The sequence below is a fragment of the Liolophura sinensis genome, chromosome 11 (assembly GCF_032854445.1).
Source record: "Liolophura sinensis isolate JHLJ2023 chromosome 11, CUHK_Ljap_v2, whole genome shotgun sequence".
Classification (NCBI taxonomy): Eukaryota; Metazoa; Mollusca; class Polyplacophora; order Chitonida; family Chitonidae; genus Liolophura; species Liolophura sinensis.
Window position 1 is genome coordinate 12,846,036 of NC_088305.1, and position 26,662 is coordinate 12,872,697.

General features: G+C 38.8%; 1 protein-coding gene across 3 annotated transcripts in view; it reads left to right on the forward strand.

Moving 5' to 3' along the window:
* The window catches only part of LOC135477691 (partitioning defective 3 homolog), a 64,107-nt gene that overhangs the window by 2,605 nt on the left and 34,840 nt on the right, over positions 1 to 26,662 (forward strand). For all 3 annotated transcript variants that reach the window (XM_064757879.1, XM_064757880.1, XM_064757881.1), the window contains exon 2: positions 25,692 to 25,796. In XM_064757879.1, the coding sequence (XP_064613949.1) occupies positions 25,692 to 25,796 (105 nt within the window). The remainder of the gene's footprint in view (positions 1 to 25,691; positions 25,797 to 26,662) is intronic.

Sequence of the window (26,662 nt, forward strand, 5' to 3'; positions counted from 1 at the left end):
CATCTGTGTCAAATGGAAGCTGCACTGTTTCAATTACTGTGTGTGGATATTTAAGTATTATGCATTTGTACATGTAACTACATTTATATGGTGAAACACTTTACATGCAATGTAGTTATGTACAAGGCCTATATTGGATTAAGGTATTGCTGACAGATATTGCTGTACTGTGGTTAATTTCTAACCTTGCCAGCACTCCAAATCAATGAGCGTTGTAGTGCTGTGGTGAAGTGGGCTATTAAATACCTGACATATTCTAAATAATTCTCCTGCAGTGATTAATGATTTGTGATGAAATATGCACGTACATGAATGTGTACGGCTACAGGAGATGTTTTCTCAATCTAGAAAGAGCATTTATATGAAATACATGTGTATCATTCATTTTGAGCGAGTTTTCTCATATTATAAAGTCAAGTGCGTGTATAATATACTGCTTTCGGCATGTGTAGATATTTATCATTTAATACATGTTATGTACGTGAGGGTGGAAATACATTGAGTAAAAGAAGAACTATTTTTCATATAGAGCAGTATTTTTATGGGTTCAGGAATTTTGACAAAATTTTCACAAAACTAAACAAATCAAATTTTTTGGTAACTTTTCTCAGAAATGACGTCACTTTATGGCAACCTAGACAATATCTTTTATGAAAAGTTATGTGAAGTGTGACTTACGACGTTTTGTGAAAGCGGTCTCGGACCTTTTATTATTATGCATGATGATTAATATAATTAATTATAGTGTTCAGGTATGTGCCTGTTTAGAAAGCTAATAACGGTACAAACATAGAAAAAAACAGTTGATGCTGTAAGTGGAATTATCCTGATCATGCTTCAGAGTAGATATTAATAAGACTGGTGAACATGCACACTAAAAAGCACAGTGAAAACACCATGAGGCGGAAGGATTAGCATGTAAATATAGTCAAGGATGCTTGAGCAGTGAAGGGGAGAAGACATGTAGTAAGTTTTTCCTTATTCAGAAGACACAGGTGATTGCTGGATGAGAAGATAACTCAGGATTACGTCTGTAGTTATACACATGTACATGTAACCTGTGTGCGAGACAGCCTGTGACTTTAGTACTGCATATGTACCAGTACCAACAGAGGTGCGAGTAAAATCATTGAGTGGCATCGGGCAGGGAGGCTCCATGTGTCACCGGCTGTTATGTGTTTCCTGCGTACCCTCCTCCGCTGGTTCTCCACAGGGATTCATAGTGTATGTATAAACACACTAACAGTAATATGATGACCTTTGTGCCAGGTGTTTTTCTCTCTAGTGGGATGGGGAGCAGTAACTGAATACACCTGTACATGATAATGCATTAAATCTTAGGAGTAACAGTAACACCTCCATGGTCAGCTGTAGTTGTCTTAAAGGTCTGTTTCCTGGGAGAATTAATTGTGAAAGGACTAAATACATATAGTTTGCTGATCAGGGATTTGATCTGGGTGGACCTTCATGTGATCGTTTGAATATTGAGGGTAAAATTTGCATTCATGACCTTGGCAGCCATGGTGTCCATGTACATGCAGCCTAGAGCTGCTTGAAAAACAATTTTGACAAGGATATGATGGACAAGGTCAAGTTGTATCCAATTGTCTGAAATTGATAAATAGATGGATTTTGAATTGTCATTTTTACAGCAGATACAGGCACATGTAGACGTTCTAGTCTAATAATATGTCATTTGTTGTTCTAAAGTACAGTGCCTGTTAATGTTTTACATTTAAATGTAGAACCACATGTATGCATGTAAATGGAGAGGTCTCATTAAGAATCCGAAAAAGGTCAAAACTGAAATGTGGATATATCTGTTTCCACAAATCCTTGACTTTGATGACATTTGCATTCAAAACAGACGCACCTCTATGCAGTGTCAAGAAAACATGTATCCGCTTTTTGCAGTATGCTGCTGGTGCGTTAAGATGTAAAAGATGGTGATGTTGAAGATGTGGAAAAACTGCACATAGAATTCAGTGATGTACAGATACAGTACCTAGCTGTTATCAGGCAGTCGTGTGTAACAACTGCACTAACTTACACTATCATCAGAATGAATTTCCCCAGATGTTTATGATGTGACATCAATATACACGGTATGAAAGATCATGTAGGCGCGGGTGCATGCGTTGTGGACACAGTCCTGCTAAATTCTGAGGAATGATAGATCTGCACATGAAGTGGATTTCTACATTTATCACCCCAGACAAGTACACGTACATGTGTGTATGCATGTGATGACTTCCACAACATTATGCACATTTTAAGGGCTGCAATATCCTGTGCATATTTTGTAATAAAATGTTCTACATCATATGAACAAAACTGTCATTTGCTGATCATTTATTTAGAGAACTGCGCAGAATTAATGTAAAAGTGTTAACATTGCCCTGAAAATAGAATTAAAAGTAAAGCTCCATGTGTACAGCTATTCTTGTACATGTGAAGATATTTTAGATTTCCATGTGCAGTTTGTATATGTACTTGTATGCCATGCTGTAGGTACTATATGTACATGTACACTGTGCTGAAGTTACTACATGTACATGTATGCCATGCTGTAGATATTACATGTACATGTATGCCATGCTGTAGATACTACATGTACATGTTTGCCATGCAGTAGATATCACATGTACATGTATATGTATGCCATGCTGAAGGTACTACAGGTACATGTATATGTATGCCATGCTGAAGATATTACATACATGTATGCCATGCTGTAGATATTACATGTACATATACATGTATGCCATGCTGTAGATACTACATGTACATGTTTGCCATGCAGTAGATATCACATGTACATGTATATGTATGCCATGCTGAAGATATTACATGTACATGTATGCCATGCTGTAGATACTACATGTACATGTATTTCATGCTGAAGATATTACATGTACATGTATTTCATGCTGAAGATATTACATGTACATGTATGCCATGCTGTAGATACTACATGTACATGTATGCCATGCTGTAGATACTACATGTACATGTATGCCATGCTGTAGATACTACATGTACATGTATGCCATGCTGTAGATACTACATGTACATGTTTGCCATGCAGTAGATATCACATGTACATGTATATGTATGCCATGCTGAAGGTACTACAGGTACATGTATATGTATGCCATGCTGAAGATATTACATACATGTATGCCATGCTGTAGATATTACATGTACATATACATGTATGCCATGCTGTAGATACTACATGTACATGTTTGCCATGCAGTAGATATCACATGTACATGTATATGTATGCCATGCTGAAGATATTACATGTACATGTATGCCATGCTGTAGATACTACATGTACATGTATTTCATGCTGAAGATATTACATGTACATGTATTTCATGCTGAAGATATTACATGTACATGTATGCCATGCTGTAGATACTACATGTACATGTGTGCCATGCTGTAGATACTACATGTACATGTATGCCATGCTAAAGATATTACATGTACGTGTATATGTATGCCATGCTGAAGATACCACAAGTACATGTATGCCATGCTGTAGATACTATATGTAAATGTATGTCTGTTGTAAGATTGCAGTTATGCATGATTTGCTTGAATGCATTGCAGAAATGTTATTTATGAAATAACTGCTTTGTACACATGTAGAACGTGCCACCAGTGCCAAGATATTATGTACATTCTGCATAGTTTTCCGTTAATCTGATAAAACATTCAGCCCTTACCCGTCAATCCGACCATATTTATCTGACCCCCAGACATCAAGACATTGAGTAGATATATTTATTTGATCGGTATTTTACGCAGTACTCAAAAATATTTCACTTATTTCACCACGGCGTTATGGTGAGAGGAAACTGGGTAGAGCCTTGGGGAAACCCATGACTATCCTCAGGGTGCTGGCAGACCTTCCCACGTACGGCTGGGGAGGAAGCCAGCATGAGCTGGACTTCAACTCACAGCAATGGACATTAGGTAGAATTTAGGGGGATACATTTGTATAAGTGTTATCCCTCATATATATATATATATATATATATATATATATATATATATATATATATATATACATGTGCATGTATTTGTCATGTTTTTATATAGTGTGTACAACATTCATGTTGTCTGTTGTATACAGTGCACATCGTTATGTTCTCATGTCCATAGATTTACAGTGTATACTGTATGAATCAGGTTGTCATTACTGTAAAATTAATACCGCAATGTATATTTCATTAATTTTATGTTTTTTTTTTAATAAAGAGATAGTAAAGGAAACAAATAAAAGAAAATTGAAATGTTGTGACAGTGGAATTTCAATAATAAAGCAGACGTTTTATTGTTGTTGTTTTTTCCCCCTCAGCAATCTCATTATTCATTTTCCTTCATTTTAACCTCTCTATGGGGTTTTAACTCCATGCCTCCCGGCCCCTACAGCAGGCTTTGGGTACACAAGGCCAAGAGAACTACTAGTACTTGTTACCTAGTTTCTCAACAATTTCTATTTTTACTCTTGCTTTGTATGTTTCATTGGACTTTTGCGAGAAGTTATTTCAGTCCCAGCCTTTTAATTTTTTTTTAAATTCCTATCTTTTTCATTAACTAGAGTAAAATAGAGAACCATGTACAAGTAATTTCCGTACCACCCTACCCAGTTTTTTCTAATAGTTTTGGGTTACCCCAACAAAGAATTCCTTTTAAGGATGGCCTGAGTTAAAGTACTACTATTCTAAACTGAAAACCTGCTATATATTCATGGGTGACAGAAGTGCCCTTTTCAGCACTTTTAAACACAGTCACATATTATGCGTAAATGTGTACATTGAAAAGATTCAGTATGTTAGCCATCTGTAATAGAAAAACCATCACAATATTTACATGTCATTGCTGTAGTAAAATCCAACCATCTGTAAAATTCATATTTTACCGTACTTGCTTTTCATGTGGTTTTACATGTAGGCCGGCTCTGCCATGAAAAATTGCGCAGTGAGTAAAGACAATACCATCTTTATTTTGTGTTTCAAGGGCGAGCCAACCTTGAAAAAATTCATACAAGTAAAAACCCACCTATTTACTTTGTTCAATCGTTATGGTTTTGTGGATTTTCTGTTTTTTCAAGACTTTCTGATCACATGCATGTAAATGTGTGCAATAGGAGGCACATTTTTTATGACAGTCCACATTTCCTAGCAATTAATTGATTTTTATTTTTATACCCTCCGATGTTGAGGAAAGATGCATTCTTCACATAAAACAAAGATTATAATTGATGTGGCCTATTAAGCACTAAAGGCTGTGACTAAGTTTGAGAACATACATGTAAGAACAACCATTGTATAAACATACAATGTAATGAGTGCATACCTAGGTGTATACGTAAATAGTTTACACTATCATCATGGAGTATGTTATGGTGGTGAGTCGTAGACGTATTAGATCTACTGTGCATATACACATGCAATACATACGCTGTAGGTTGTTAAATACAGTACTACAGTGTATGTATATGTATTATTAAGCAAATGTTGTCATATTACATGTACAATGTACATGTGCTTTGTACAATTCTACCCAATGTCCATTGCGGTGAGTTCAATAAGCCATAAGTGGGAAGGTCTTTCAGCAACATGCGGATGGTTATGGGTTTCCTGTGGGATCTGCCCGGTTTCGTCCCACCATAACGCAGGTCGCCGTCATAGAAGCGAAATATTCTTGAGTATGGCGTGAAACACCAATCAAATAAATAAATAAATACATGTGCTTTGGCAAGACCAAAGGAAAAATGTAAGCTTTGGTGAGGGAGGCGGGTGGGTGAGGTGGGATGCGGGTGGGTGAGGTGGGGTGTACATCCTGTCAGAAGTAGAGTATTCGTGTTTCAAAAGACTTCCTTATATTGTAAGGTATTTCAGTATACATGTATAGATACATTTTAGTCGTGCCACAGTGGTACAGTGATATTGTGGTATGTGGCGGAAAAGACCTACAATGCCCGTTTTGAAGGAAGGAAATTATTAAATAGCTTTCGACAAAACACTTGAAGAAACAATAGGTGTTTTTAAGTAGGGGTCTGGCACCTTGCCAGGGATGGGTGATATATAGGCTGGTATTTACTGTAATGTTCTGAATTAATTACATTTTACCACTGAAATTATTTTATGATAAAGGGTATATTTTACCCATGGAATAGTTTGGAATCTGATGAAGGGCATTTGCTAAGGTGATGTTTTGTATTAATTTTGCTATTTTGCGTGCATGTCATAGATGTTACACCAGACTGAGATTGTGGCTTCTTTAGTATACGAAAACACAGATACTGTACATTATATATTCGCTATTTCCATCGTTCATTTTGTAAATCAGATTTATGTGTGTAACCTTTTTACTGTTCAAAATATTTCGTGTTACCAATTGTTCAGAAGAGCAGCTAGATTGGACGTACATGAATGTGAACACCTAAATGGTGTACTTATTAAATCAATAAAACAGATTCACTTTGGAATAAGTCTGTGTATGCACGGTTAAGTACACTGTAGTAAGTGACATGAATGACATTTACTTGTAGCAGCTAGCTGATAAATTCTGTCATTCAGTTTCAGGTGGTTCTACGCTTGAAATAAATCCTTTTTCTAGGTTTGTAATTTTGTGATTCATTTGGTTTTCTCTTTCATGCTTGCCCCTTTGCTGGCGTTATTTTTGCCTAACTTAGCATCAAAAAGCCACAGCATGTAAAGTCAAATGAGCAGCAACAACACATAAAAAACAACAACAACACATATACAATACTTAACTAACAAATGCTGTTTGATGAAAGGACAGTCTGACTGTATTGATTAAGCATTTCATTAAAAGGAAGATCTGATTAAGCGCAGTTTGCCATTGTCAGCCAGATGTGGTTTTACCCTAATGCATTGATGTTTTTTAAGTAATTACCCATGGTGAAAAAAAAACATTTGCAGTATTAAGTACATGCAAGCAGTTTGCAAGGTACAAGGCACAGACCTACATTGTAACTCGATTGTTACATTTACTGTGCTGGGCCCAATCATTTGTCCTACTCCGATCTATACATTTGTTGTTTTGTTTTCTGTCTCCAATTTTTGGTAAACACTGAAATATCTGAGCTAGAATTTACACAAGGTGTCTTGTTAATCTTCTGGGGGCTGTTTCTCAAAGAGGCCTTGATGTCATGCCTCCTTGGTATGTATGACTTGCATAACGTTACGACCCCTTTGAGAAACAGCCCCCTTACTGACAAACGGCATTGGTGAAGAAAACAGTCCTCCCAACGTTATTGCGTAGGAAAATGTCTATTTTTGATTCACTGTCAGCGATGTTGTATCTCTTGGATTGTATAATTTAGAACATGGCTACTCAGAGTGAGTTGTTCATTAGTGTCATATCCCCAATTTTTACATATGTTTCTGTGGTAATTGTGTCCTGTATCATTATTTCTATATATATATATATATATATATATATATATATATATATATATAGTGGCAGACTTTATGTTCAGTTTAAACTTAGAAATATGTGTTGAGGTTTTTTAGAAGGAAGAATAATATACCACTGGGAAAATGACAGCTTCAGCAGAAAACTAATATATTGTGACCTTTATTTGCCTCTAGAAATGCACTTTCTTAAGGCTATTTTTAGGGAATATACAGTAGATGCATCTACATGTAAATATACATTCACTTGGACAGAGCTGTTCACATGCATTTAGGGCTTTTAGAGAGTTTCTGTCTTCAGGATAAAATTACTTCCTCAAAACAGGCCTGAATAAAACACCATGCAGGGACGAAGCGTGGATCTTCACAGGTGCCGGTGGGTTTGGGGGGTTGGGAGTGGAGATGCGAATTCAACAAGAGTGGAAGGACTATCACAGTCTGTTAGGAGAGGGTGCAGGGGCCACCTAGGCCCCGGAAGCTCCGGGATATTAGATTGCCGGAGAAAGAATCTGAGGGATTTTGAAGTTTTTCAAATGCAGATTTGGCCAATGTGTACACATTCATTTCCACGTTAAAAAAACAAAAAACAACTTATGTTCAGCTTAGGTGGGGTTAAAAACAGGCTGTCCCTGAATGTATAGTATTTATTGTCATGGGTTGCAGAGTTACAAACAGTACAAGTAAAAGTGCGGTATCTGTCTTGTCCACCAGACAGAAGTCGCTACTGCTGTCTGCACGGTACGATTTTAGAGAGGTAATTCTGTAAAACACGCCGTCTTTCACAGGCCACAGTATGGAATGGTTCACTAAATAGGCCTATATACTATTTAGAAATTGAAATATTGGTCTATATAGGCTACAGCAAATATCTGTGGGATGAATGTTAATGGCTAGGTAAGAGATATAGGCTAAAATATTTTTTTTGTCAACGTGAGCAAAACATTTTTGCCTCACATGGGGGGACCACCCTCCCCCCCCACCCCCTGCCCAGCCTATGCCCCTGCCCTTGCCATGGCTTGGCATTTCAGTATTACCCTAATTCTTGTAATTTTTAGGGCAGATATTACATCTAGTTGTGCTGAAAGCAAAGAATTACATTTCTCTCTTAGTTTGTTTTAAAAGTAAAGATATGAATTCTTATATGTTGTTCATTAAATAGGCTAACCATGTGAAGAAAAAAAAATAAACTAAATATTGCTGCTGCAATTACAATTGTATTTGCTGACCGGGTGTCCCAAAAATTTAAAAGAATTTGGTACACTGTCAGGTTTTAACTATTGAATTAGAATCCGTGTAACTAGATCTGGCCTATCAGGATACCGTTATCAGAATCCCAATATCCGGATCTGGATCCAAGGGGTTCCAAATCGTGAGTATTAGCATCCAGATTTTTACCATTAGAATGTGAATACTCCTTCATAGCCATGTTGTTTTCAGTAAGGTGAATGAACACAATTTACAAGTATGCCTCCTGGTGATTTGCTTGTATGGATCTTCATGTATCAATACACGTGCGTACATTGTCTGTGTTGTTGTTGTTGTTGTCAGCAAATGTCATTAGCCCTGCACATGAAAAAATCCTTGTGACGCACAAGCAAGGTAACACACTGTACATGTGGGGTAGACGTTTGTGTATTTTAAAACCCTGGGGTTATATAAATAGACCCTGAGTGATAAGATTAGGTACATTGATAGAACTCGAGTACTACACTTAAAACTTAAAAGGGGAAGGAAGTGGTAAGTGAGTGTTACAGTCCACACATACATGTAGTTGTACATGTGTACATGTTATATATAGTTTAGTCAGAAGTACTGGTACATGTAAATATATGTAGCTTGCATCACATGTACATTCGTAAATTTATTTTCACATCATTTTTAGTGGGCTTTTGTACATGTAACTTGAAGTAGTGTGGTGAAACTGCATACATGTACATTGAATTGATATTTTACTTGGAAAAATACAGTACCATGAAAAACATGAATCGTAGAATTGTAAACATGGAGTTTTATTTCATCGAACTCTAGATCTTTAGCAGTCGCTGTGAGTTAATTTTACAGTAATGACAACCTGATTCATACAGTATATACTGTAAATCTATGGACACGAGAACATAATGATATGCACTGTATACAACAGACAACATGTACACACTATATAACAACATGACAAATACATGCACATGTATATATATATATATATATATATATATATATATATATATATATATATATATATATATGGAATAACACTTACACAAATGTATCTGCCGAAATTCTACCCAGTGTCCATTGCTGTGAGTTCAAGTCCAGCTCATGCTGGCTTCCTCTCTGGCTGTATGTGGGAAGGTCTGTCAGCAGCCTGCGGATGGTCATGGGTTCCCCCCGGGCTCTGCCCAGTTTCCTCCCACCATAATGCTGGCTGCCATTGTATAAGTGAAATATTCTTAAGTAAGGCATAAAAACAGCAATCAAATAAGTAAATAAATCTAGATCTTTACACATGAATCTTCACCATCATTTATTTTTTACAAGCATTTTTGCATCCCAGGCCTTCACATGAATGTGTCATATGTTTCTCTGAGATCTTTGCGCAATTTGCAACAAGGAAAGAGGATCATTTTTGAATGGTGATAAAATTTGAGTTTTGATCACTTGCTGTCTTTGACTTACGAGTGTAAAATTTCATCCAGGATGTTAAGTTACAGATTGAGATCCTTGTTAATATTAAAAAATGGTTTTGATTTTTTTTTTTTTGGACAGAATTTAGGATGATATACATATACTGCTGACAAAATGTAAGTTCCAGCACCAAAAATAATATTTTATGACCCTTACTTGCCTCTGAACATGCACACTTCCTTATTTGGGGGAAATTTGAGGTGAAATACAGTGTATTGTATGCTAGTTAATTTTTGCCCCTCCTGTTTGATCAAGGGGTCTGTTCAGTCAGGCTTGATCTTCCTGGCCTTACAAGTGTTTCAGATTCTACAATCCTGCCCAGCTCTGCAACACTCACACACATTCCCCAAAATAGCAGACCTCCCTCCTAACATCAAACAAAAGTCTGGAGTTTGGCTATAAACAACAGTCAATTAATCAAGCAAACATCAAACCACCAGCAATTAAGGCAGCATCCCATACCCCCTCCCCCCCCCCCCCTCCACCCTTGTGTATACATGTCATTAATCAGTCAGGGTTTTACCCTAATGAAAAACACCCCTGATGTACTGACATGAGTTGTGAAGGGCAGACTAGGTATAGGCCACCATCTGTCATCACAATGGCTGGCATGGGCCCTTGACCCAGGGGAATCCTGATAAGGCTTGTTGGTCATCCCCTAGGATTGTGCTCGCTGTTGAACCATGACATCAGACCCCTGGAGTTGGGGTGGTGCCAGGGTGGGGGGCTAGAGGTCATGTGGTTGCTAATGAATATTGGATACCCCTTGCAGATTTAATCCCATTACACATGTTGGAATGTACAATACTGTACCATAAAGCAAACATGCATGCATTATTAGTTGAGCTTTTGTGTCAAATAGTACAATTTTGGGAAATGACTTTAAAATTGACAAAAGAATGTTGATAGCATTGTCAGTGCACATGTACCAACACACGTGAATTGTTCCAAGTTTGCTTTGACTGCATGACCCAATGTTCTCATGGAAGCCGATCCACCATTGAGGTGTAAGGCTCACTTTAATACACGTATCATTTTTAAAGTCTACAGACAAAAACTCTGCATCTTCACCACGTTTCTAACACACATGACATCATTACTCGAATCTAGCATTTGAGTGTGCAATCTCATTGGTCAAGAATGGATCAGCTGAGGTGAGAACATAATTTTACGCTTGAGGCAAATGAGTCAGTGACAACCCCAGATTTGAAATATGGATAATATATGTATGTATTTGTCTGCTTGTGCATGTAACTCTACAAATACAGTGTATTTTGATCACATGTAACTCTACAAATACAGTGTATTTCGATCACATGTAACTCTACAAATACAAATGTTACACAATATTCTGTTTTTAAAAATTTTGGTCTAATATCTAATTAACATGTAGGGCCCACCATGTGAGCCACATTTCATATTTAGACTTCAGCTTTCGGCTTATTCACTAAACCTGTCGATGACAAACGCTGACTTAATGCATGTATTTCATGGTATGTCAAATTAATTTGCTACCTGCTCAGGTCAGTGGTGCATGTCAGCTTAATTTGTTGAAATCTTATGAGAACAAGGGGAAACAATTATGAACTTACACGGATGTATACTGATTAGAATGAGCCATGGGCAAACTGTTCATGTAAGTCAAAAGTAAAAAACTTCCTATACATGTACAAGTATGTGTTATTTACCTCTTAGATTTCTGGTCCTAAGATTCATACTTGTTTTTTTTTTTTTTTCACATTTGGTGAAATTGTTATTGTAAGTAATTTCACCCACATCAAAGAGGGAGTGAGTGAGTGCTTGGTGTTAAACATCATACTGTACAATTTTTCCGTCATATGACGATGACCCATATACAGGAAGAGCCAGTTAATGTTTTGACATCTCCAGATAGGTTGTACATGTTATTTTGCATTTTATTATGGGATTAAATTCACTGAACAATATCTGAAGTCTGTAAAGTATCTGACCTGATAGGCAGATGTAAATTTCTTAACATTTGCTCTCCATGAAAACAGTGTTGTAACTTTACGCATGTAATTTGACAGACAGGCATGTGGAACACACAATTAGGGTGGTGAGATAAAGGTTAATGGAGGTTATTAACTGATTAAATGTGTCCATGCACTTTAGAGATTGATATTGTGTGCATTTAAATCTTAATTAGAACTTTAGAAAATTTCAGTTTTACATTTTATATTATTCATGTATTTATACCGAGAAGCATTGACCCCTAGAAAAAAAGCGAAGTAGTTGTGTAGGTACAAAAGGTTAGGTTGGTGAAATCATGTTATCAAATGACACGCATTGAACTCTGATTTCTGTGTAACATACCTGTACTTCAATCATGTGATTTCTAACGGAGAGAAGTTGACAGTTGATCGAAAGGAACGCAGAGAGTTCGCAAAACTCAGTGTTAATCGTAAGTCTTTGCTTAGTAATGAGGAACAACCATTTGGAATGCGGAAAGACACAAATTATGAAGTTGTGGCTGATTGTAGAGCTCGTTCAGATCCTGGGATAAGTTGTGGCTGATTGTAGAGCTCGTACAGATCCTGGGATAAATTGTGGCTGATTGTAGAGCTCGTAGGGATCCCAGAATAAATTGTGGCTGATTGTAGAACTTGTACGGATCCCGGGATAAGTTGTGGCTGATTGTAGAGCTTGTACGGATCCTGGGATAAGTTGTGGCTGATTGTAGGGATCCTGGGATAAGTTGTGGCTGATTGTAGAGCTCGTACGGATCCTGGGATAAGTTGTGGCTGATTGTAGAGCTCGTACAGATCCTGGGATAAGTTGTGGCTGATTGTAGAGCTAGTATGGATCCCAGGATAAGTTGTGGCTGATTGTAGAGCTAGTACGGATCCCAGGATAAATTGCATGTGCAGTTGGCTAAGAATGTGACATTAGACTGAGTGTGGGTAAAAAGCTACCTGCACATTTGTAAATGTGTATTAAGAGAGCATGTCTTTTGCCCAGGTAGAAGCCTGTTTTACATACATGTTGACGGCAGATCTGTCTGTATATCCCAGCATGTGGTGTCAGTCTGATCGGCATGTGTAGAATCTACACCTACATGTACATGTATGTACAGTCTGCCTCCCTTCCCCGAAACCAGATTACCCAGGTCATGGCTAACAAGCTCTGTACGTTAATTGCGATATAATACAATGTTTCCTGGGCTGTGGGATCACAGGTTAGTGCTCTATATGTTCTGAGACTCCAAGCAAGAACCGCCCAGATTGTTTGTATGTACAGTTCTAAGCTGTTGTTTTGGGACATTGTTCGCGACTACACTGTTCATACATGCTCGTGTATGAAGAGATTGCTTTACCACAGAGTAGAGATCCCCCAGACTACAGTTATAAGTTACAGTTGTTTTGGAAAAGTTTTCGAGACTACGTTAGCTGTTCACGTGTTGTTCTACCACAGAGAAGAGACTGCCCAAACTACAGTACTGAACAGTCAGGTTGGGACACCACAGTGTTAAAGACTGCAGTGTTTATGTGTTAGCCATCGTTTTACCATAGACCATAGGCCCCCCGATCTACAGTTCTTAACCGCCACGTTGGGACACCAAAGTGTTAAAGACTGCGCTGTTCACGTTTTAGTTTTTGTTTTACCATAGAGCAGAGACCGCCTAAACTACATGTACATGTACAGTTCTAAACCGTCACGTTGGCACACCAAAGTGTTAAAGACTGCGCTATTCACGTTTTAGTGTTTGTTTTACCATAGAGCAGAGACTGCCCAAACTACATGTACATGTACAGTTTTAAACCGTGACGATGGGACATTACAGTGTTATAGACTACACTGTTCACTTGTTTTACCATAGAGCAGATCATTTTTTAAACCATCAGGCTGGGACACCATAGTGTTATAGACTACATGTATGCTGTTGACGTGTTAGCAGTTGTTTTTACCATAGAGCTGAAGCCGCCCAAACTACGGTTCTAAACATTCAAGGTGGGACACCACGGTGTTGTAAACTACGCTCTTGACGTGTTAGCTGTTGTTTTACCATAGAGCAGGGGTCGCCCAAACTACAGTTCTAAATAATCAGCCTGGGACACCACGGTATTTATAGACTATGCTCTTGACGTGTTAGCTGTTGTTTTACCATAGAGCAGAGGCCGCCCAAACTATTAAACATCCATGCTGGGACACCACTGTGCTGTAGACTACGCTCTTGACGTGTTAGCAGTTATTTTACCATAGAGCAGAGGCCGCCCAAACTATTAAACATTCAGGCTGGGACACCACTGTGTTGTAGACTACGCTCTTGACGTGTTAGCAGTTATTTTACCATAGAGCAGAGGCCGCCCAAACTATTAAACATTCAGGCTGGGACACCACTGTGTTGAAACTACGCTCTTGACGTGTTAGGAGTTGCTTCATCACAGTGCCCAGCCTACAGTTCTAATCATTTAGACTGGGACCAGTCAAGTTTCAAGACTATTCTCAGTTCACGTGTAGGGGTTGTCTCTACCACACAGAAAAGACAACAGTTACAACAGGAACTCTGTGGTTTTATATTCGTGTTGCTGTCAGTTATATATATATATATATATATATATATATATGTACTTGTTCATGTATGTATATATATAAACAGAGGGTGTTAAGAGAATGTGCGTGTACATGGATGTGGAGATTAACCGTCACTTCCTGATAGAGATGGCACGTTCAGTTGTGACAGAAAACTGACCAGAAACAACGATTGTTGTCGTGGTAACAAGCACTTAAAGTCTGTGTAAATGTAGTTTATGTACAGCATGCATAGAGTTGCAGTTGTTTCTTGACCTGGACATTCAGAAGAGATTTTGACTGGACGGTTCAAGTACATGTGGGAGAAAGTGTCCATACTTTAACTAAATCAGAGCAAGCGTATGTGGATTGTACTAGTCATTTCTAATGTGGATTTTTCTCATTCTTTCATGTGGATACTTTGCAGAGAAAAGGCAACTTGTGGAATTTGGGAGGTAAAACCCATTGGGAATACCCTTGTGGATGAGAACGTATTACAGAGTCCTATTCAGTTTGATCTTTGGTTGATTCATGGAGTGGATGTTACCGTAGCAGAGAAGAAAGGCCACAAACTAGAAAGCTCAACAAGTGTTGTTGTTGTTGTGCATAGTGTATTCAATTCCTAATGTCGAATTTGTTCATTTCGTGAAAATTAGTACATGAAAAAAAAAGTAAACGGCAGTTGTGGAAGCAAGTCTGTGGATAAATTCGTTTTATGGAAGTCACTTTCTCTTGTATTTCATTTAATGAATGTTAATTGCCTGGAAGAAAGACGCATGCATTTTTTTTTCTGCGGGAATTTTGGAATCAAGACATCTGTACATGCCCATTTGCATGGTTTGGACCTCAGTTTTGTGTCCATTTGAAACTGTCAGATAATGAAAGTTGTGTTGTTGTCGTTCTTAACATGTACCACAAAACTTTTCTGTCAACCATTCTGCGACAGCCATCATTCTGTGTGTGTACAGTACTCAGAGGTCACAGAAGTCACAGAAGTCACAATGGCTGCTTTCGGTTGTTGACTTGTTCCGTACAAGCACAGAAGCTCAATTGTCTGTAGCCAATTTGTGTCCAGGGGAGAAAAAAACCTGTGGTAGGATGACCTTTAGGAAGCTTCTAGCTAGTTAAGGATCTCACCCAGTACTGGAACTCATTTGGTGAGTGGCAGACAACATGGCTGCCAGGTCCAGCTTACGGGCCTACTGGAAGTCTTTACAAATGGAGGTAGGTTTGTGTGCTGTGTTATTGGCAAAGTGTTGATCTTTAGCTCTCAAAGCCCATGTGTTGATTAAGAGAAACAATGTTATTGTTTTCCTGAAATAGGTCATAATGACTGTTTCATCAGTTGATGTTAATGTAATCTACATTGTCAGGATTACCCCCTGGATATGACGGGTTAAAATCACTCTACACTCAACTGTGTGAGCTGTTCAAAAGCCGTGTTTAAAGTGTTTATTATTTTGCACACAACACCAACCAACTACATGTATAATGTATATACTGTACCGTACATGTTGTTGAGTGCGTACTTGTAAACATTGACATGTACACGTGTGTCAGATGGCAACTTTTTTGTGAGGAGATACAGAAGTGCATAACAAAGGTATGGTAATGTGTTTACATGTATGGTAATGTGTTTACATGTACATTGACTTGTACTTGTAAATATAGACCTGTCATAGTTCTTTTAAGACGGTTATGTCGGTCTGTCTGGTGGTCGGTTGGTCGGTCGGTCACACTTTGCATGTATGTCATCCACGTACATGTATCTAAAATTCTTTAAAACATGGGCCGTTAACTTCAATAACGAGGAGCCTAAACTTTGAAGATTGGGCTTTTTAGCAGGATTTTGCAGGTGCTGTGAATTTGCTCTTCACCACTCTCTACGTGTATACATGTACAATGTAATTCACCAAACTGTATCAGTTGACACGTACAGGTAAATTTGTGTATGAGTTTGGTGTACATGTATGTGTATACATGTGTACTATGGTCCACATCATGTACATGTATTCTTGAGTATAGCGTAAAACAACAATCAAATAAAAAGATAAACAAATCATATACATGTACAGGAATCAGGTGTACATTTATACACATTATGTAGGACATGAAGGTGTGCTTCCGTGTACCTGTGGACATATAAGTGTGATGTGTAGGAATCTTAGAGGACATTTGGAAACGATGTATGTTTTAGATGTCCATGCATGTGTATGTGTTAATTAAGTGTAAGAGGGCTTGGGTGTGTTGCTGGCAGTGATTAGGGCAGCCTTTATTAGTATAAGAATCTGAGGTATTTGACTTTTGTAACCAGCGGACATTGCCCTACATTGTTCACATTGTGGACTTCAGACTCTACAGAGAATACTTAATCCCACAATCACAGAGCACTGGCCTGGCAGATGCTGAACATGTAGACTGTATCTGTATTATTAGAGACCATTGGAAATTGTGAGAGTTAATATCACTGATCAAGGAGATGTACGTACTTAAGATTTAGGTACATAGTACATGTAGATATATATATATATATATATATATATATATATATATATATATACACACACAAAATGTGTTTAAATCTTAATAATACCTCAGATTTCCTAGTTTAGTGTCATAGAAGGTCAAGAAATGTTGTTACAGTAGTGTGGGAAGCAGTACGGCCATTTTTCATTCCCTCATCCCCCCCCACCCCCGACAACAAAAAACAAAAAGAACTTTAGACATGTAATACAATTTAATGGCGACTAACAAAATGAACGCCCATGCATACACATGTGCACTGCAGACTGTTCAGCACATAAAACTATAATGGATCTATGTGAAAAATAATAAAACCCTAGTAAAAAATGATTTCAGGGCATCTCTGGCCGTCCAGCATCCCAGAGCTGAGGGGCCTAGACAGGCCCCTGTACCTTCAGCTTTTTGTGCTGGGATAGTCTGCGGACGACTGTATCAGTTTCAAATTGCTTCCAAGGCACCTGTGTTCTCATATTCTCAAAACATTGGAGGGAAGGTCTACTAGCTACATTTACCTGCAGATGGTTGTGGGTTTCCCCTCTGAGCTCTGTCTGGCTTTTTACCACTATAATGCTGGCCACTATCATATAGTATAAGAGAACTATTCTTGAGTACTGCATAAAACTCTAATCAAATAAATAAACACTCTCGAAAAACCATTATAGTGTAAGTGTACATATATACTGTATGTGCACAGTTTTGAGTCAATTTTTTGTGACATATCTCTTCTGTTGTGTATGTGTCTGGTTAGAATTACACTATCAGCTTGTCATGCAAGCAGGTTTAAGGACATTTACAGGTATCTCATTAACCTTTGGTGTTGTCTCAGTTTTCTGACTTCTAAATTCCACCCATCCTGCCCATGATCATGGGGACGCGATTGTCGATGTCTGGCATTTTAGTGATGTCTAACTTCTTTTCCCCCTTCGTTGTAATGATGGACACCATGTCAAAAACAGAATGGTGTTACAGTAGAAACTGATAAATTGTGACATTGTGCAATGATCAATTTTTGACGTAGCAATGGCTTGAGGTCCAACTTTACATTGGCACCACCTCACGGTGCAATGGCTTCTGTCTGGTGGAAACGCTACACTTATATGTCTACAAGCCTGGAAATAATTTATAACTTGATGCAAGACATACATGGAATTTATTTATTTATTTATTTGATTGTTGTTCTACGAGTACTCAAGAATGTTTCACTTATACAATGGTGACCAGCATTATGGTGGGAGGAAAGTGGGCAGAACCCACGACCATCGGCAGGTTGCTGTCAGATCCTCCCACGTACAACCAGATAGGAAGCCAGCATGAGCTGGATTTGAACTCACAGTGCCCACGTTGGTGAGAAGACCCTGGGTCATTGCACAGCATTGGCATGGTAACCACAGAGTCGATGTAATGGCAAATCCTCCAGGTGTTCACATTATCAAAAAAGTTACAATGTTATTTACGTGGCAGCTTTGGCCAGCACCATTTGGTGCAGGAGGTGCTAATAGTCCCTGCCCTGCTGCTTACATGTGTTTCAAGGCTTGGTACTACTTCGTATATACTGCACATGTGTGGTGTTTCAGCCTTAGAGTGACAGTTCGACTTTTTACATCGATTCATATCATTATTATTAAAGATCTACTGTATGTCTGGCCTTGTTCAGTTCAACTTTTTTCTATACTTTCTATACTGTACATTTATATGTATCAGTGAATATTTGAAGTCCTAAGGCAGTACATGTATCAGGTGATCTGACTCCACCCCCCCCACCCCCCCCACCCCCCTTAGCCCTTAAGCCTCAGGTTGTACATGTACCTGTTAACATGTTACTGAATACCTGAGCCCTGACTCCCCCAGGTGAGAGTCCTTTAACTCTGCACAGGTCTCTCTTTGAACTAGACAATGCGCATGTATAAAAACTAGTATGCTTTTGTTTTGTCATTTTGAAAGAATTTCAAGCACCTGCCTTGTTAGGTTTACATGTTGACATGTATGTGTGTGATGCGTATGTAAATTTAAGCTGTGATTTCTAGATTTGAAGAAGCTACTTGGGTTCAGTATGTTGTGTTTTTCCTCTAGTTCTGATTGGTTTCCTCCAGGCTCTGTCTGGTTTCCTCTAGAGTATGTCGGGTTTCCTCCTGATTGTTTTCCTCATTTCAGAAGCCTGATACATGTATGTTGATAAGAAATGTTCTAGAAAATGGTATAAATTTCTGATGTAAAAGGTAATTATATGTGTATGTACATGGCCACTAGATTTTCTGCATTGGCCAACTTATATACTGAGAGTACATGTGTTGCACGTAATTAAAAATACATGTGTTCTAGATAAAACATTCCTTGAATGACATACATGCATGCCTAAGTAGATGAAGAAAGCAGTAACAGTTACACACTGATTATGAACAGTAGACTCAAAGCTTGGGCCATAGGCCAGTCACCACCAGCGCACAGGTGAGCATGGTGCCATCCATCAAGCTGGTGTCACACTTACCTGTGTGTGTACCTGTACACTGTGAGTGACAGGTGACCTCTTACTGTAGGATGATACTAACATTACTCAGGACCTCAAAAATGGGGTCAGCTGCCATTAACTTCAGCTTAGCAGCTGAGGCTCCACACGGGTGGGTCACACTGAGGTATGTGTAGTGAACTGGCACACACATGAACATGTTTGGATGTTTTTTCTCTGTAATGTGTTATGGATTGTGTAACTTTTGGCAATTATTATGACATGTACAATGTAAATGCAGTACTGGGAGCTTTTGCTTATAATATACATGTATGTATATATAAACAGTGTGTGTGTGTAAAGTTGTACATCAAACTGGAACATACACAGAATGTATAGAGACCAGTTGTTAGCTCTGTGCTCTAAAAAACAGTATTGTTTACAGTGTGTATGTACCAAGCTAGAATGCGGATGTGCGCGTTTTGACAATTTTTTTCTTACGGGTATTATTTACAAAACAAAAATCTTTGATCAGATTGCTAACAAATTAAGATAAGGGAAAACATACAGAGTATATACATGTGTATATATGTATGTGTGTGTGTGTGTGTATATATATATATATATACAAACACACAAAGTATTTCTCTCCGGCCGTAAGTGGGAAGGTCTGCCAGCAACCTGCGGATGGTCGTGGGTTTCCCAAGGGCTGTGCCCGGTTTCCACCCACCATAATGCTGGCTGCCGTCGTATAAGTGAAATATTCTTGAGTACGGCGTAAAACACCAATCAAAAAAAAAAAAAAAAAAAATCACACAAAGTACATACATGAACATATGGTGATTGTGTGAAATTAATTCATTTCTACCATGCACTAGGTGCATGTTGTGAGTAATCACCCCAGTTAATCATGATACAAGTACATTTGCTGTAAATGGGATCTAGTTTTAATTGAGAAGTGAATAGCTTTTCTTCGATGAAGTAATAAATGTCGTACACCCGTTATATACTAGTCCAAATATTCTGACTCATACTTGCAGCATCAGCGTAATGACCTAGGAGCCTCTCACCAGTACGGTCGTTGCGAGTTCAAGTCCAGCCCATGCTGGCTTCCTCTCCAGCCGTAAGTGGGAAGGTCTGCCAGCAACATGTGGATGGTCGTGGGTTTCCCCCCATGCTCTGCCTGGTTTCCTCCCACCATAATGCTGGCCGCCGTCGTATAAGTGAAATATTCTTGAGTACGGCGTAAAACACCAATCAAACAAATCAATCAGTCAAACTTGCAGCAGCTATTGTGACAGGCCTAACGGCATCCTGCAGACTTAGAGTAAGAAGGTGTTTCATTTGACAAAATTAAGAGTTTCCAAACAACGTTGCTGATGCTTAATTATCCACTTTGTCCTCTTGTTTTAACTACATTTGAGCACCTGTAGTTTTTCTCTCCTCGTCTACAGTCTTATTTCTCCCTTGTTTATCCACAGTCAACGATATTTTAACAAACAAAGTCTCCCACACTTCCTCTCTGTTCAGGCTTTCACTCTTATCATGATGGTTGCCAATGTGTACGCACGAAGTGCTTACATCACACGCGTCGTGGACATCTTTAAGTCTTCAGCATGCCATTAGGCCTATCACAATATCTGCTGCAGGGGCCTCCATGGCTCAGTTGGTTTGCGCGCTGTGTGTTCAAGTCCAGCTCATGCTGACTGTACGTGGGAAGGTCTTGCAGCAACTTGCGGATGGTCGTGGGTTTCCTCCAGGTTCTGCCCGGTTTCCACCCACCATAATGATGGCCACTGTCGCATAAGTGAAATATTCTTGAGTAGGGCGTAAAACATCAATCTAATAAATAAATAAATAAATAAATATCTGCTGCAAGTCTGAGTCAGAATATTCTGACTAGGTGTATACATGTACATGGTTACGCTGCATTTAATACCCTCTTACATACATATACATGCCTGTGTTTATTTTTCCCAACTATTCTGTGAACAATGAAGGCACTTTTACCCACATACATTTAGTGGGGGTACAAAAAATCCTATTTTCATAAAATTTTTGAACAATTTTAGTTTTGCATTTTGTTTTCTCCTGTTTTGAGGCACTCTATGCAGAGAAAATAGACAAGGGAAAAGGTAATAGGTTCAAAATTCAACAGAAAATAGAGAAATAAAGGAGATACCCAAGTTTTTAAATCAGGCTAATGTGATTTAGTATTTGACACGAAAAGAAAGAATCGCCCAGTGTCATATTAATGCATGTACACTCTGTATGTGACTGTGCATGATCAGTGAGGCTCGAGAGTGGGTTTCCACCCACCATAATGCTGGCCACCCATGTACATGTCTATGTGACTTCACATGGTCATTGAGGGTGGAGAGTGGGTTTCCACCCACCATAATGCTGGCCACCCATGTACATGTACATGTGGCTTCACATGGTCATTGGGGCTGGAGAGTGGGTTTCCACCCATCATAATGCTGGCCACCCATGTACATGTGTATGTGACTTCACATGGTCATTGAGGGTGGAGAGTGGGTTTCCACCCACCATAATGCTGGCCACCCATGTACATGTCTATGTGACTTCACATGGTCATTGAGGGTGGAGAGTGGGTTTCCACCCACCATAATGCTGGCCACCCATGTACATGTGTATGTGACTTCGCATGGTCATTGGGGCTGGAGAGTGGGTTTCCACCCATCATAATGCTGGCCACCCATGTACATGTATATGTGACTTCACATGGTCATTGAGGCTGGAGAGAGGTTTCCACCCACCATAATGCTGGCCACCCATGTACATGTATATGTGACTTCGCATGGTCATTGAGGCTGGAGAGTGGGTTCCCACCCACCATAATGCTGGCCACCCATGTACATGTATATGTGACTTCACATTGTCATTGAGGGTGGAGAGTGGGTTTCCACCCACCATAATGCTGGCCACCCATGTACATGTATGTGTGACTTTGCATGATCATTGAGGGTGGAGAGTGGGTTTTGACCCACCATAATGCTGGCCACCCATGTATAAGTGAAATATTCTTGAGTATAGAGAAAAACATCAATCCAAAAAAAAAACATGGGCCTGGGAGTCAAATCCAGCTGTTGGTGTACAGTACATGTACTGTACATGTACTTAAACTTAGTGAAGCTGGTTTGTTTCTCCACCCCTAGTGGTCTATCTGTGAGATGCTAGTACAAACTACAGTCTACAAGAGAATCACATTGTACTTGGGCCCTTCACTACACAGTTAAATTGTAATTTACAGTTAAAAAAAAAAAATAAACACCTTCCACCAGTGTACATGTACATGTGAACTGGGGAATTTGCATATTTGTTGAACTAAGGCAAAGATATTGTATGGGCACATTTTTCGTATTTGAGTACATACCAATGTTGTACCAATGGTTACAGTTTTTAGGATCACATGGCCCTGTTGTTTTGGTGTACTTGTATACATGTGTGAAGTCTGCCAGGCAAACTATTTCACTGACCTCTGACCTCTGGGGTTAAGCTGACCTTAAATGTTTTTCTGTTGTTGATGTAATGATATGTACCAAAACAAAATGGCAGCTTGTCTGGATTTTTAACTGACAGGTGATAAATATAGCTGGTAACAGGCCAAACTGGCTTAGCAGTATCCTGGCACATTCCAGCAGAGGTCAGTGCAAAGAGACAATCTTTGTTATTGGATAGAAACAACAGGGACTGGAGACAAAATTCTGTCTTTACAAACACTACACACAATGTAGATACCTACAGTATAGGAACAGCTGCTGATTAGACAATACAGTAGAATTCAGCTATTAATTAAGCCAGGGTTTCATGTGTGCATTAGAGATGTAGTTTGTCATGAGCATTTATGCAATGTGCAATAGGAATTAGCATCTTGAGGTCAAAGTTTCCAGCTTAGTGATGGAGACAGAGAGGGATATTAGGGACAGATTTCTGCGTTAAGAAGCATTTAAGAGATAGGAATAGTAACACAACCAGAAATTACGCAGTGGACCTTGTAGACAGATTTCTGGTGAGTATTGATGGTCTCTTGTCCTTGAGGAAATAGACTTATCTATAACAGGTCAGGAAAGTTCACTATGTCCTGGCAAAGAGAGATCAAGATTTTTGGACTTTGAAATGAACCAGCAATTTTTGCTCATCCACAGTCTGACTTCTGGCCGTTATTACATGTGCGTGTATTCTGGCCTAACGTCTATACATGTATGTGTGCAAAATTTCTATCTCCAATAGTTGTTTATATTCAGGGTATTGCCTGGCATTGGAGACAATGTAATACTTTCAATACTAATGCTTATAAATGTCTGTGTACATGTATGTATGTTATAGTCAAAGAATTAAACTGGGTCTAGGTACAAGGTACATGTATAAGATGTTATTGCAGAGAAAAAAAAGGCTTTGGATTTGCATTCTCATTGAAATGTACCACACTGTACAGATGCTAATTTGCAATGTAAGATTTCATGTCATTTTACACTAAGGTCCAGCTTGAAGTTAATGACCCATGTTAAATGTTAAGACATCAAAAATTTGAACAAGCGACAAAACAACAAACTGACAAACTTTAAACTGTGAGAGTTACTTTGTCAAATTGTAAAACGTTACATATGAAACAAATAATTGTTGGTGTGCATATGTATACTTGTGAAAATGGCAGAAATTTACTGAAACATGATTTTACCATTTCCTAGGGAAAACTTTCCCAAGAAAGTATAGACAGTCAGGTCAACAGGTGTGTGGAGATGTTATTTTTAAGATATAACTACATGTAGGTAGTAGAGTTGAATAAAGTTCTGTTGGTTATGTTTTTATGTTAGGAGTATTAAGCTTAATTAACCTAATTAAATTATTTAATGCAGTAACCTTTTTTGCAGTATAAGCCATTTACACACATTTGATCCGTATCAGACTCTACAGAGCTAATAACGTTGTTTGTGTGGCTTCTCATAAAGTATTCATACGGCCTGCTGTATTTTGTCTGTGCTGTAAATTTTCTTCCCTGGACGAGCTGTGCCGTTCATTAGTACATATAGGTAATCTTACATGTAGTGTCCCTAGTGACAGAAATATTGATTTACAGGTAAAGTATAAAGTTACCTGTACTTGTTCTTTCTTACCCGATTGTATTACGCATGTAGGTTCTTGTGGATGATATACAAGTACATTTGTACCTGTGCGTTTGTGTACCTGGCCTTTATACAGGTGTGTTCAGCATTTACCTGTGGAAAATGATAGTAGTTAAGATTCCAGGGATGTCTGTCCTGGTCCATTAGAATTTTGCATACTTTCCTGAGGTATATAGTTGTTTACATCTACAAGTCTGTGCATTATACATGTAGAGTGGTTCAGCAGAATTTTGAGTGAGCGAGTGAGTGAGTGAGTGAGTGATTGGGGTTTAACGTCTTGCTCAACAATTTTTAAGTCATATGACGATAAAGGAATTCTTACGGTGTACATAATGTACCTCCTTGTCGCAGGACGCATTTCCACCACTCTTTTATGTAGTGCTGCTTTACTGAGACGAATTACTGAAGGCAAGTAAGCCGCTCCGCCCGAGCCATTATACTGATACGGGTCGACCAGTCGTTGCACTGTCCCCTCCATGCTGAACACCAAGCGAGGAAGCCACGAGGATTGCGAGGATTGATCCTGGATCTACCGCTCCCGAAGTAGACCAGCAGAATTTTGATTGTCACCGTCCATTTAAAAATTATTTTATGCAATCACAAGCCAGCAAAAGCAGTAAATTTTGGTGATTCTCTGTTCTGTAAGAAGTTGCATGGAGTGGTGTTGAGTCTCTAATAGACATTTAATCTGTTAACTTCAGTCTGCATGTGTTTGCCAGCAACCCAGGGATGATGGTGGGTTTCCCCTGGGTTCTGCCCGGTTTCGTTCCACCATAATGCCTGCCAGCCATCATTGTATAAGTGGAATGTTCCTGAGTATGACATAAATGACCAATCAAATAAATAAACACGTGTGACAGACTTTTTGCCAACTATGAATGATATGTTGTGATGTTCTGTCTTCAGCCTACGGAGTACTGGGTAACTGTACACAATGTGAAGACGAGTGAGGATGGGGGTATCCTGGACCCTGACGACCAGGTGTGTGCCGTGGCAGATGATCGAGAACAGGTTAGACAATCAAACATTTCCTCTTTAGTTTGACAGGTGACACTGCAGTGTTTCACCTGATGCAGAGGTTAGTTTGAGCTTAAACTCTTTTATCGCTAAAGGTAAAAAATATCCAACTGTATCAAGTGCTCTGTCTAAAATGTTACGCAATGCAGTTTGATCACATTGACAACAGAATAACATGAGCATCTGTCATAAAAAAAAAATCGTGAAAAGTTATTCAGAGTGGACCAGCGATGACAAAAAGTAGAGGAGCTGTAAGATAACCTAAAAAGTTCCTTTATTTACGAAGACTTGCCATTTATGCCGCAGGAAAACAGCGAGACATGTGATCGATGAACTAATGTCAGCAAAGGTTGCCTAACATTTTTGACCTTTCACAAGATGCATTAGGACTGTTTTTACCTTTAGGGATAAAAGAGTTCGAACTTGAAACTCCCCTATTGTCAAAATTCCCCCAGGTTCCTTCAATGTTTTAAGGCTTTGGCGGCAAGAAGTTGTGGACAGGGCTGAAATGGTCATTTTGATGCACTTACATGCAGTTCTTTGTTGATCACTAGCCGTCGGTCAATATCACATGTAAATATTTAAACTCGCTCAGAGAAATTTTATCTCCCATTTACAGTCAAAAGCCAGTGATTTGTTCTTGGCAATAATCATCAGAATAATTTACACGGGGGAAAAGTTTTCATGTTTTTTCCATTGGACACCAGCACATATGTGTTTATCGTGTATGTTACTTTCAAGTTTGATAAACATGGAATAAAACATTTGCTGAGACTGTGTATCAACTATTATTTGCCAAGTACAGTATATGCATGAATGCACATCTATACCATGCATACCAGTTCCTATGACCTTATTCA